General features: G+C 34.0%; 1 protein-coding gene across 10 annotated transcripts in view; it reads right to left on the bottom strand.

Annotated features, from left to right (window-relative positions):
• Positions 1-1,246: 1,246 nt before the first annotated feature.
• LOC112042895 (coiled-coil domain-containing protein AGAP005037) overlaps positions 1,247-14,027 on the bottom strand; it is a 233,015-nt gene continuing 220,234 nt past the window's right edge. For 9 of the 10 annotated variants that reach the window (XM_052890793.1, XM_052890798.1, XM_052890797.1 and 6 more), the window contains one exon: positions 1,247-7,725. In XM_052890793.1, the coding sequence (XP_052746753.1) occupies positions 6,997-7,725 (729 nt within the window). In that variant the 3' untranslated portion in view covers positions 1,247-6,996. Of the gene's footprint in view, positions 7,726-8,937; positions 8,994-14,027 lie in introns of all 10 variants that reach the window. The other variant, XM_052890801.1, reaches the window with a different exon arrangement.

Raw genomic sequence — 14,027 nt, 5'->3', positions numbered from 1 at the left:
AACCTCATAATGAAATTGCATAACAAAAAGAAGCTTAGGAAAGAACCGGCGAAGTGCGTGTCGAGCCATGCGCAGAGTAGGGTTCCGTAGATTAGCACTTTAATCCTTTATGTAATAAAGGATTAAAGTGCTACCTTAATCTCACACACAAAAATACCGATATCCATAACCCACACTATGGGATAGATAAATGAAAAATTCATCCTCACTTTTCATGTAAGGAAGGAACCCAGAAAAAAATTTTCTTTTCGCATTTTATAGACGAAATTTATATACATACCCACACTAAATTTTATCTTTCTAGTTTTAACAAACTCTGGATATCTTACTGACAACTTTATCTTTTTAATTAACAACGGAATTAGGTATATATATACAAATCGGAATAATGAGCATAATGCAATAAAGTTTGAAAGTTAATGCCGAATACAGATGTCGTTTCAGTTGTAGGGGTTTCGATTTAAGCTAGGTAACAAGTAACAACAACTGGTTTAAGTAATACAGCCTTAAAGTACCATGCCTAAAACACAGATGTCGCTACTCTTCAAGTTAGTTCCAGTTTTGGCCACCGGGTCAGAAAAGGTTTTTTTTTAGATCCGGCGGAATAAATATTATATAACTTTATTTATTTATTTGGGATAAGAAATAAATGATAGGCATAAAAATGATATTTGAAATGTGTCACTGTGAAAATTAGCTATCTTTTTTTTTTAACACTCATAATAATGTCAGTACCTGTCCAGCAGAAGGTGAGAAAACTACCGCATTTGTCCAGTAAATAGACATTTCTTTTTAAAAGAATAATTGCTACCAACGTCATTTTTTAGTCCAAGTACCATTATCATCACATCGGCCGACGGACATCCATTGCAGAGTATAGGCCTTTTGTAGTCTTCTTAACATCACGCTCCTAAGTGGCCTGTATTCAGTGATTTTTTTGCGACTAGCTTAATGTCGTCAATAATCCTAGAAGCCCAAGTATCTACAACTAAATCGTTATCAACCCATATTCCGCTCACTGCTGAGCTCGAGTCTCCTCTCAGAATGAGAGGGGTTAGGCCAATATTCCACTGCGGATTGGCAGACTTTACACACGCAGTGAACTAACAAAATTCTCTGATATGCAGGTTTCCTCACGATGTTTTCCTTCACCGTTTGAGATGCCTACATGATATTCATTGTCTTATATTAATAAAAATACTACACAGGTAACTAAAAAGAGTTGGTATTTTTAACAAAACACATATTAACTTGACGTGTATATATTTAATTCCACATTAAAATATTTTGAAGCTATTTTGGTTTAACCTAATCATACAAAATTAACTCTTAAGAACTAAATAAGAATACAAAGTACAATGATATAGAATAACAACAAATAATTTAATTCTGTCCGCTTTAAGCAACATAATATTGCAAACAATTTAAAAAAATCACTTACTGAATACATTTTTGTTAAGTAACCGATTATAATGTGCGTTTTTTTAATTTAATCGTGATCGAAAAAAAATTTTTTTTGGCACGAAGTAATAAAATAAATTACAAAAGCGAGTCCACGTTGTATGACATGTCATGTAGGATAGTTTAGAAACTATGATTATATGATTTTTATATGTTTTGGGTTTTTTAAACTACTTTCTTGTCAAAATTCCCATTTATAATTACCATCGTTGTTGGCGTGTCATATAATAATTTTTCACAGTATGTTACTAAACTTGGACTCACTTCGTAGGTATTAATACTAAAAAGTAATAAAAACACATTTTTAATAAGAGTAAAATAGTCATAATACGTAGGTACATTTGAAATACTTTCTGCTGTGACAGAAAAATAACCTATTTACCAGTAAAAATAATCTTAAATAAATCATGGTAGAATAAGAAGGAATGCAAAAATATAGCTTTACAATTCCAAAGCATAATTAATTATATTTATATTAATAAATAATTTTAGGTATTAGCTATGATGTATGCCAAAATATGTTGTCAGAATACAAACATAATTAAGTAGATATATATGCGTTTTCATTTAAATCTTTCGTCTTTAATTATTCTAAACCAAAGGTATAATTGCTTTAATAACGAAAATGCAAAGAGAGCGCGAATGTGGATCATAATAAAAAAAAATCATTTTACAAATCAAAACAAAAAATCAAAATCTACGTATAGTTAAGCAGGTAATTAACAGTTTTCTTTTTATATTATTTTTCATTTAAAGTAAAACACTTAATGCACATCAATTGATTTAATTAATATGACGAATCAGTGAAGATTGTATTAGAAACCCTATCGACGCCGATATTTGATCGTTAATTAAAACTTCGTAGTACTAACAGTAGGTACTGTTGGAGTAAATTAAACCCGTCTGCAGTAGGAACGGTCTCGAATTTATTAAATTGCTCTTGGCTCGTGGAACTTCATCCAGCTTGCATAAGCATCTGTATAAGTTACAGGGAATCACGATGTTTTATTTTGTTAGCGCGGAAATATTTTTCATCCGTTATAGATTGTTGGAAACGAAGAAGTTAGTCTAAGTATTAAAATTTTACTTGCAGACTGCTATTAGTTGAATAAATTGCGTATATATCATACAATAAAAAAAACATTTAGGTAATCTCTTCAAATCTGAATTAAAAAGCTTAAGAGTTTTAACAGTATTGAGATAACTGAACTGAGTTTACCTATTCCAATTTGAAATACTTCTTCACACCTGAATATTGCGAAAAATTTGTAAAGCATCTTAAAAACAAATTTAAATCCTTTGAATTAAAGAAAAGCTGTTGTTGTTTTGTGAGCAAAACTTCGTTTTATATATTTACAATATGCATAGTTCTACTAAAATTTTAAACGCGATAGTTTGTATGTTTGTTACACTTTCAGACAAAAGCTACTGAATGGATTTGGCTACAATTTGGAATAAAGATAGACTGTACCTTGGATTAACAAATAGGTAACTTTTCATCCCCAAAAATCCATGATTTGTGCAAAACTGATTTTGTGCAGGCGTCTAGTCCTGAATCTTCATAGATTAAGAATTTTTCTCGATTTTGGGTGACATTGTCGCTTAGATTCGTCGGTGTTATTTATCCATAATGAATTTCAGAAATAAACAAAATACTTGTATTAGTAGCTACTAATTTAAGCTAGCAACATATTAATGTAATGCTTTATTCCGTTACGATTTTTAGTTGTTTTTATTAGTTGTATGAATAACACCACAGCAATAGAGTGGTGCCAGTGAAAAGGAAGTTATATTTTTTTCATAACGTTCAACTGCCAAAAAAAGCCGTGACATGTTCGTATGGTGCCATAATGGTTCTACGTAAATTTGAGTAGTATCGTAAACTATAAAGTTTACAATATTTTTACATTATAATTAGTGAATAAAACATTAATTGGTGTCAACAACTCTAGTCGATCAGTGTTTGACTGACTTACAATGTTCATTCAAATACTATATTTTATAGTATTTGTAATTAGTTGAATTTACATTGTCATTGTGCCCTTAAAAAAGCTTTATGCACGTGTTTGCAAATTAATGTTTAAGTGCATCTAATTTTGTACACTTACAACGAAATTTTCGTGCGAGCTTTGCTACTACGGTATTACGTGAAATCTGAAAGGGGCACAAAAAAAGCCATTAAGCCACAAAATCGAATAACATTAAATTTACCTTCAAAATGCTCACTACTTCGTACATTAGTCGAGGAGCTCAGGTAATAGTAAACGGAACTGTTGTGTGAATTGGGTAAGAAGGTAAGTATTAAAATTACTTACCTATTAATAATAATTAACTTTCTGATAGATTACTGAGACCAGATCTAGCGTTTTACAGAATAGGTCTTTTTTAATTTCCTTAGCAATCATTTCATATCTATATGAATTTGTGAAAACTGTCGTCTTGCGGAAATCATCAATAAGCGCACATATATAACATAATAATATAATAGAATAATATATTTATATACATATACCTAATGCTAATTCTAGACTCTATACATTGTCTAATGCAGATATATTTTGAGTCTAAAAATAAGAATATTTAACACATCAATTTTTTTAACAATATCACTCGTCATTACATACCTCGATCGATTTGTCAAACGTTACTCTACATTATGTATAGTTAGTTATACGTTATTACCTCTAGAAGTAAAACTTTTTTGATTGATGTTAAGAATCGGATTCTTGTACTTTGAGATTAAGACGTACTGGGGCTTACAGGTTTCATCTTTACTCATTCTTAGTTGCTTTCTAAGGCAACTTTCACGCTGAGCTGAAGGCTTATGGTATTAAGGTAGCCACACAGCGAACGAAACGGGACGGCGACGCAACGCTGGCGTGACGTGAGCAAACGACTAGACAATATTCTGATAATATACAAAACGGTACGCAGAGCGCGATGGCTATGTAACTCAATAATCCCCGCCGTTCCGTCCAAGTTGTGGCAAAACCTTTGCATAGGAAACGTAACACAGAACGTTAAGATGTTTTATGTTAGTCAGTGCGTCGCCGTTCCGTCCGAGTTGTGGCGAAACCTTTGCATAGAAAACGTAACAGAACGTTAAGGTGTTTTATGCTAGTCAGTGTGTCGCCGTTCCGTCCGAGTTGTAGCGAAACATTTGCATAGAAAACGTAACACAGAACGTTAAGGTGTTTTATGCTAGTCAGTGCGTCGCCGTTCCGTCCGAGTTGTAGCGAAACCTTTGCATAGAAAACGTAACACAGAACGTTAAGGTGTTTTATGTTAGTCAGTGCATCGCCGTTCCGTCCGAGTTGTGGCGAAACCTTTGCATAGGAAACGTAACACAGAACGTTAAGGTGTTTTATGTTAGTCAGTGCATCGCCGTTCCGTCCGAGTTGTGGCGAAACCTTTGCATAGGAAACGTAACACAGAACGTTAAGGTGTTTTATGTTAGTCAGTGCATCGCCGTTCCGTCCGAGTTGTGGCGAAACCTTTGCATAGAAAACGTAACACAGAACGTTGGGCTGTACGTGATGGTCCTTTAGATATATAACGTGTTTTATGTTAACTAGCATATTAGAACTGTACACATTGCGCCAGCGTCGCGTCTTTAGAACATCTTGACGGTTTGACTATAATTTTGCATAATTATTTATGATACATTCCAGTATCTGGAATGTATCATATTGATTAGCTCTTTCCGAAAAACATCGTTTGGTTTATGTTCCAATTGTCCCATGCCGATCTACGTCTACCGGATTGGTAGGTATGTGGCCACGAGTGTTACAATATGTCAAGTTAAAGCACTCTTGAGGTAATAACATGTCTTTGTACCTATAGTAGATACGTGAATAATATTCATTGTTTAACTATGCTAATATTGTTGACGGATTTTGAAGTGCGAGTACAAATTTAGTAGTATTTTTGATATAATCAATCGATGTCTGCTTAACTTAGTAGTAGTGTTTAGTTTGTAAACACAAACAATGTTCTACAATAACAAAATCCGATGGTAGAAATTAAAGTAAAACAATTTATAAAATGGGCAAGAATTCAATTCTTATGCATTTTAAAGTAGGTAACTTTTGTTTTATCACAGTCAATTCATAATTACACGCGTACTTGTATGTATGTCTGTAAGTATGCGTTTACGGGAAAATGTTTCTCTGCATCCACACTGAAGACGCTGAAGTTACATTTGGTTGAGCGAATGTTTTGTTGCATCATAACAATAGGTGGCTTTATATACATTGTTCTCGACAAAGCTCGGCCGTATTAAATGAGTTGTCGTTGTAAATTTCAGTAACTTCAGAGCACATGCACCTTTACAGAAATATTTTAGATGCTACGTTAGGTTACAGGAATGTTTTGGTTTCATTGTTATAAACAGATTACTGTATATTTGCAAGATACCTGAATCATAAACTATACAGACAGACACTTTTTTCAAATATTACTGTACTTCGAATTCATTCCACAATCATGAATTTAATTTGGAAATAGACTACATACTTAGTTATCTTCACATTATTTCAAATACAACCGTCAAAAATATTAAATAGTTTGTAAAAGAAATTCAAAATTTCGTTACAATAATAGTCTTCGTTGTGCCAAAAAATATTATATTATATTATAGAATTTATGCAAAGATAATGTGGAGATAAACTAGATTTTGACAAGAACATAAAAACTAAAAAGAAATGAATTTCTTGGGTTTGGCACATCATTCTAATAAGATACTTAAGGTATAGTAGAAATTTTAGGGACTAGGTTAAATATTTAGTTATATTAATTATTTATATACAGTAAAAAAGGTGTAGGTATAGGTGAGGGGAAAACGTCCGCAAATTGAGAGTGTGGGCCTGTAAATAACTCAATAATTCTCAATGCGTATTGATCTTGCAGTCTTTATAGTATTGGAAAATAATTGGTTACTTCGAGAAGCCTCAGACCAAGATAAGTTACTAATCCTCAAACAGAATTATCTTCTGTATCTTTAGAAGGTTTGGTTACACTTCATTAATGTAGTTTTTAAAAGTAGTTCTTTACTTATCAACCCGTGTTCCTTGACCTGACCGAGTGATAGCAGGGATGTTACATTTGCCACATTCGTATACATTTAGGTAATACATAGAACAACTATTTTCTAATCTGACATTCATTTATGTAATTTTTTTTTGTTTTTTTTTTAATTCAATTGTGTAATGACATTTTGCTCAATATTCCTTTATTCTTGCCGTGTTGTTGTTAGAAGATAGAGAAGCTGGAATACGCTATTGAAGCAGCAATGCAGCATTATTGAGAGTGACCTACAATATAATAAGTCAAACTGAATACATTAAAAAGAATTACCATGTAATAAAATTATTATAATATAAATCGGATGTAACAGGATGATCAAAAAATAATATTTGTTATCATTTAAAAATCTTAACATAAAGTACCTATTCAATTAATAATAATTACAAACATTAAACATTTCTTATAACAACTTAATTTAACTTAGACAGATATAAAACTAAATTGACACGGTCACAGAATGTCAGTCTCGTAAACTTTATTGGTAGTGGCGACAGCGTCAGGCGCTTGAATCTGTGAGGAGCATTTCTCTGGGTTGCTGTTCTTATCGCAGTCGCTGGCGAGGTGGGTCATACTGCCAGAAATACTCGCTGGTGCTAGATTTAAATTCATTTTAGTGAGGAGGTTGGATTCGCTTCCAGTTTTCTTCAAATCAGGTTGCGCGTTCGGTGGCAGCGTGGGACCACTGCGCTGGATCATTTGCAAGCGAGCGTATTGCTCTTGGAGAGCTCTTTGCTTCTTCAACAGCTCCTGATGGCGATGTTCGAGGAGCGCCTGACGGGAAGCGTTTTTTTCGTCGTTGGGATCGGCGGGGTCGGCATGGAGCTCGGGCGGCGAAGGGGGCGAGGAGGGCGAGCGGGGCGAGGTGGGCGAGGCGAGCGGGGAGCGGGAGGTGGTGCGCGGCGGCGGCGGCGGTGGCGCGCGGCGGACGGCCAGCAGCAGCTCGGGGTGGCGCTCGGGCACGGGCGGCTTGGGCGGATGCTGGCCGCGCGCGCGCACCGGTGGTGATGCGTCCGTGTCGCTGCCGCTGGGGTACGAGTGCAGGCGCCGCAGCGGGCCGTCGCCGCGCGCGCCGCGCTCCGCCGGCTTAGCGAAGGTCTGAAGCTCGTCTAGTAGCGCATCGAGGGCGTTCTCGGGTCGCACGTCGGCTGCTCGCCCGGTTGCGCCTCGCCCGCCGCCACCCTGCGCACCATTGCACCACTTCTAGCATCGCCCGGCGAGCTACGTGCACGTAACAGCGATGTTGCAACATTCGTACACTAGGACACTGTTACCGAGCCAGTGTTGTCGGGCAGCACTTACATGAGTACCGTGCCGATTGCAACATCACCGTTAGAATACAAATACAGAAACACTGACTTAACAGAAACATTTAGAAACAACCATTCAATTAGTAGTTCCATTAATACACTCATTATTCACAGAAAATTATAGAACTAAATGTTTTACCACAAACATTCAACAATAATTAAATAAAAACAAAAGGCGATTGCCATCTTTTTCGTCGTCGAACAGTTTCAGTTTTTAGTTTATAAATACAATATACATGTACCTACAAATGATGTTGTATGAGATGACACTCACAATGTTACCGAAACGTATTCCACAACAAAAAAATAAAACAATAAAAATGTGTTGAGCCCAAGAGTGTTAAAAGAGCCGATGGCGGTTGTTTCAGAGAGGTTGTACAGGCGAAAAGATGAATGGAAGAGATATAATATATTGAGTACGTAGATATTTGACTGAATGTGATTTTAAATATACTTATTACAGAATTACATATGTGACCAATAGAATGCATGAAATATTTAAAGAAGAATAATTTCACTCTTAACAATTGTGATGATTTTGCCATTAGTCAAAATTTAAATACGTGTAAAATGTGACTTCAACTTTGTCTACTTCTATTTAACTGAGTTAACTTTACCAATACAAAAACTAAAATATAAGCTTATGTGAACTGCATTCTACTGTCTTATTATTTAGTGCTCGTAGTATAGAAATGTTATATTGCGTTACTAGATATGTTAAAGCATAATAAGTAGATACTTATACGGAATTTTGAAAAAAATATTACCTGTGCTCCGGATGCAGGGTTAGTCATTTTTGAAGCCAATTGTTATTTGTATTCTAAAACTAAAGGTTTTGAGGATGTAGGGAAAACATCAGACGACCCACATCTTCGCGTATGTTATATTACATTTGATAGTGTAGATGTTACAATTTATGTGCGAATGGTCAGGAAAGTCTGAAGTGTAAGAGATGATGATTGGGTTCTTAAAACATATAACATGAAAATGGTTCAAAGCATCGTGATGTTAAAGTTAAGAATGAAAATGTTATTAATGATACGTTAGGATAGGAGATAGACAACAGGAGCAGTTAGACTTTTACTCGAGTCCGAGGATATTGTATATGGTTTTTGAGCTGCATCTGGTTTCGAGAGCGCACTGCAACAAAAACAAAAACAGCAAGATGCACAAACTATTACAAAGCAAATCCTCAAGAATTACCATGCGTGTTAGAATATCGATTTATTTATATTAATTAATATATACAGTGATATTGTGCATAAAATATTAAGTTTATAAGATAATAATTGTGGTTTACTTTACTTAAAAATTGAAATTAAGCCACAAAAGTATTGATTGTAAAGTTAAACTTGATCGATCTTTCTTTCGATAAATTATTATTATTTACTATTGTTGTTTTTTAAATATTTGTTTATGGGCGATCACTGAGGGTGCGGTATAGGCAAACTGAAGACTGAGTGAGCATACCCTTCCTCCCTTGACGCCAGGAATAAGGAAGGGAGGCTTATAAATCGCCGCGCGATTTACAGTACTTAAGCTAAGCAGGTAGAGTCTACCTTCTTCTTTTAAATAGTCTACAAGGAACGTTTCGGACACCGAGGGGTTCCGTATTTAAGAATAAGTTTTGTTGAAAGTAACTAGACATTTACGATTTCAGGTATCTTTTTTTATATTGTGCAGTGCATAGTGTCTAAATTCACGATTCTAAAGGAATTAAAAAGGTTTAGTTACGTTTGCATATCATAAATGCATTTGAATGAATCTGGACGCATTAACCAAAGTTGATTTTTTACAGTTCATAAATGATGCCATCATTTATGCCTATGTAGTACTAGATATAAATTTCAAGTAATAATATTAATTCCTTTTGTGAAACGGAACTCTAAACACCCAAATATAGGTATTTTAATACCCGGGTCAATGTAACCCAAGTATAAAAATAAATACGACAATAAATAGACAAGTAATTATATTATATACACTAGCGGTACACACTACTTATGTGCACTTCTTCCCTATCCCTACCACAGCATACCATTCCTTTACCCTACCCCCACCCTATCCCTACCTTACCCCTACCCGACCACTGAAATTATTTGTTACAAAAATTGTGATAAATGAAGAACCGCTTGACCGATTTTGTGCAGACTTCACAAAATCTAAATTTAGTAGATAGTTTATTTTTTGTGCAGACCTAAAAAAATTAACTATCTACTAAATATTCCGAACAGAGCCTAAACATTTGATTGGTGACCCATTCTTGAGTTATAAAATTACAACGAAATTTGACATTGGTTTTTATATATATAGATATAATTACTTGTCTCAAATTCCATGCAAGCAAAGATGAGAACAATATATATTAATTACTTTGTAGTTAGATTAAACATCAATCTGACTTTCGAAGCTGTCGATTGATCGATGATGCCAAATGCCAAGGTTGGCTCCTAAACAATGGTTTTCAACGTGGTTTAACCATTGATCATTCTGGACTATTCTACGTCGGCGCGCAGTTAACGTCTATAAATACATCAATACGTATATGATCATAATATATTGAACTCAAGTTAAAGAAAAGGTTTCTTATTAAAAAGTTTCCATAGCTAAGGTCACCTGCATGTAGGTACATAAGTGATCTATGCAAGTCAATCGTGCAAATGTGCATTATTGATTACTTGACATGCATACGTTCCCTCTAAATGTTTGTATTACTTTAAGATCTGCGGTTACGAACTTTCAGCTTATTACAGCTTCCACAGAACATTATTCAACTAATCGCGAAATGTTTCAAAGTTTCGCCACAATACGGACGGGACGGCAAAGGGACTTTGGCGTGAATGTAAAATTTAAATGTACTAGTTAATATGGAACACGTCACACAGAACTACCATGCTTGACGTGACGTTATGTTTGACGTTTGATTGCATTACAACAATTCAAGTCGCGCTGCGTCGCTATCCCATCCCGTCCGCTGTGTGGCAAAACCTTTAGGATTTATTTTCGGTTAAAACAGCATTGAAAATAGTATGTTGGTCATTGATCCGAATAATTCATGAATAAATCTGCCAATACGTATTAAGGTGAAATATGAGATAATCGTGGGTTGACTCCCGTGTGCTCTATCTAACAAAGCTTTATTGACGTCACTAAAACGTCGGATGTCTCCATAAGCACGTGGGTGTCAAGATCAATTTTGACATTAATGGTTTGTGGAACGCCGTAAAGGAAATCAGAACAATAATATAATGATAATGTGTGAACGAACAATTGAAATTTTGAAGCTGAAAGATTCCTGTAAATTAATTTATAAGCATCATTGGGCCTTTTTATATTTGTCGTTTTAAGCAAACTATGATATTTCGTGTCCGTGGCACTAAGAACATGCACAAAACTCTAATAAATTCTAAATTATCTTAGTACCAACTACACGAATTTCGTTTATAAGAATTAAATGTATGGAGGCATGCGTACCGATTCTTTCAATACTGTCTGAACTGAAAAAAATTTGTAGATCTAATAAATATAATAAATATAATAAATCGTTATGAAGTGATCCAATTCCCCTTACGATATCGCCAAAGCATTGTGTACCACTGTGCACCAACATGCCTACATATATATAGCAATATCGAAATGTGTTTATTTACATAAACGATATAGATGAATATCGAAAGTAAAAGTATAATATAATAAAAGTAAGAGTACTGATGTGTAATTACAAAATTAAAAAATAAAATGTTGAGATGTATTACATGAGTAATAATAAAAATATAATCAAAGAGTAAGTAATAATAATAATGGATATATAACGAAGAGAATTATTACTCGTTAATAACTATAGCTTCTTTGAAGTATTGGCTCTGTCTCCAGGCGAACTGAGAAATATCATCACAGAAAAAAGACGATGAAATTTATCATTAAAATAATTCGAAACACATCGTATTTAGTTTAAATCATTTGTCCATGGGAAACGAAATAACCTCAATAACAATATAGTTGGCACAATAAGCTTACAATGTCTTCTGTTTCCTTCTGTCCTATCAGACATTTCGTTCACAGATTAAGTTGTAATATGTAGAGGCCTAATTACAGGCCTATTTGAAGACTACAGTTCTGAAATGAAATGTCTAGACAAAATGTCACTTTTTATCAATTCCACCCTTAAGAACTTAATAGTATCGCGCGTAGAGCCTGGTGACTTCAAACGGTTTTCATATACTCGTATTACAATATAATATGTATTGCTGTTAGTTAAATAGTGTTATTTACAACAATGTACAATATAGGGGTATGCTATAAGTAAATTTAATAAAATTATAGATTTGACCTTTTATTATTTGAGTTATATCATTAAGTTAAAATAAACTTACGATAGCTTAACTAACTATTGTAATTCTGATGACGTTGATTTACTTTTTGAGACTGATCCCTTAGGTGAAAAAAATCGGTTGTCTGTCAAGTCGGTTTACTGACTATAGTTGAACGTGACAACGTCATAAAAAATACTGATGGAATGATTGCATTTTTCAAAAGAAAATGTTCTTTTTCTAAAATACTGTTTAATAATCTTTATAGACCAGAATATACTTTATTTCTTGTAAAAAAAGTTGGCAACCCTAGAGCGAGGGAACGACGCATGACGTCATCATTTTCGAGTGTGCAGCCGGCTCCATCGAATTATAAGACGTTGTCACGAATCCTAAAGAGAATTAAATGCCAAAGGTCAGTTCAGATATATTGTATGAGGATTTTTGATATTGAGTATGATAATAACTACACGTAACACCAGGCTCTAAGCGCCAGGAACTCTACCATTTAGTGCGGATATACATTTTTATTTTAAATACTAAGACCAAAAATTATCACGTTTCAATAAATTAATTTGATATAATAAATTTTATGAATCTTTCATATTGATATATAATTGACTGACTTGTACAATATCAATCGTAACAGAATACTGAAGGCAGGTACAAAATCATTTCTTCGGCGTTGTAATAAATAATAATATATTGTATTTATTAAAATTGGCATTGTTTTCCTGAAGCGAGGAATAAAAATGCAACGTTTATGGATAGTGCGTTGGTTGCAGGGTTTGTGCAAAATAATTTAAAAACTGTCGTATTCTGTAGTTTTGGTGGACGTCACGCTCTGTCACGGCTGCGAAGTTTTTAATACTTACTCTTACTATTATTGGTGTTTTGTCCATTAATTTACCTAAATTCAAATGGCTTGGTAGTGATAGTTGAGAGAAGTTAACAAACTAATAAGCTCATGACAATTTTAATCTTGTCTTTCGTCTTTTGATCAAAATGTTTATACTATAATAAAAAGTATTGTTTCAATTTTACTGTACGTATATTGCAAATTTACATTTGTTTTTTAAGTGTGTTTCCATTTTTGTTATATTCATATAGTAATTTTATGAAAACTTTCATAATATTATGCAAATATTGACGAAAACTGCTCCTTTACTTAAATACAGTGTATTTTTTATATTATACAGATGCATTATACAGATAAGACATAACCATTATTCGTTTTTTGTTTGTTTGAAGAAAAAGTACTGGACAATGAAAAGTGTCTGACATTTTTGATACTGCTTCAGACAATTATTCTTTTAAATAAATATAAAAATCAGCCATGTGAATTTAAGTTACGTGACCCTTTTTAGTTACCTTTCTCACCTGATGCCAGTCAGGTATCACAGAGGAAGTCTCCACAAAGACGCTGGTATTCAAAGCACATAAAACGCTACTGAAAATCCAAGGTTTCATCTTTGAGAAAATGACTTGTGTCTTGTTGTTGCAACTTGTTGCATTGGGATCTTGCTCTATATCGCTCGGCATCGCTCTCGAATTATAGCCAAACTTAAGTGATCACCACGTCTGCTTTGACGAACGTAACAAGAACAAGAAAACTATCTGAACATTTCTAACTACAACTAGCTAACTACAAAAATGATTTCAAAAGTAGTTTGATTTAAAAATTTGAATTATTGAACCTTGACTCGAGATGTTTACCTTGCGTTATGTGTAACTTATTAATCTTACATAGGCTGACCTGATGGTGGAATGGTAATTATTATAAGGTAATTTTGTAAATTTGCTGGCAATTATAATATGCGTCAATAATCCTTACATGTTCTCTGCAAAATTTTAATTAAGTAAA

The sequence above is a fragment of the Bicyclus anynana genome, chromosome Z (assembly GCF_947172395.1).
Source record: "Bicyclus anynana chromosome Z, ilBicAnyn1.1, whole genome shotgun sequence".
NCBI classification, from domain to species: Eukaryota; Metazoa; Arthropoda; class Insecta; order Lepidoptera; family Nymphalidae; genus Bicyclus; species Bicyclus anynana.
The sequence above is the reverse complement of the archived record's forward strand: the minus strand, read 5'-3'. Positions and strand labels throughout refer to the sequence as shown.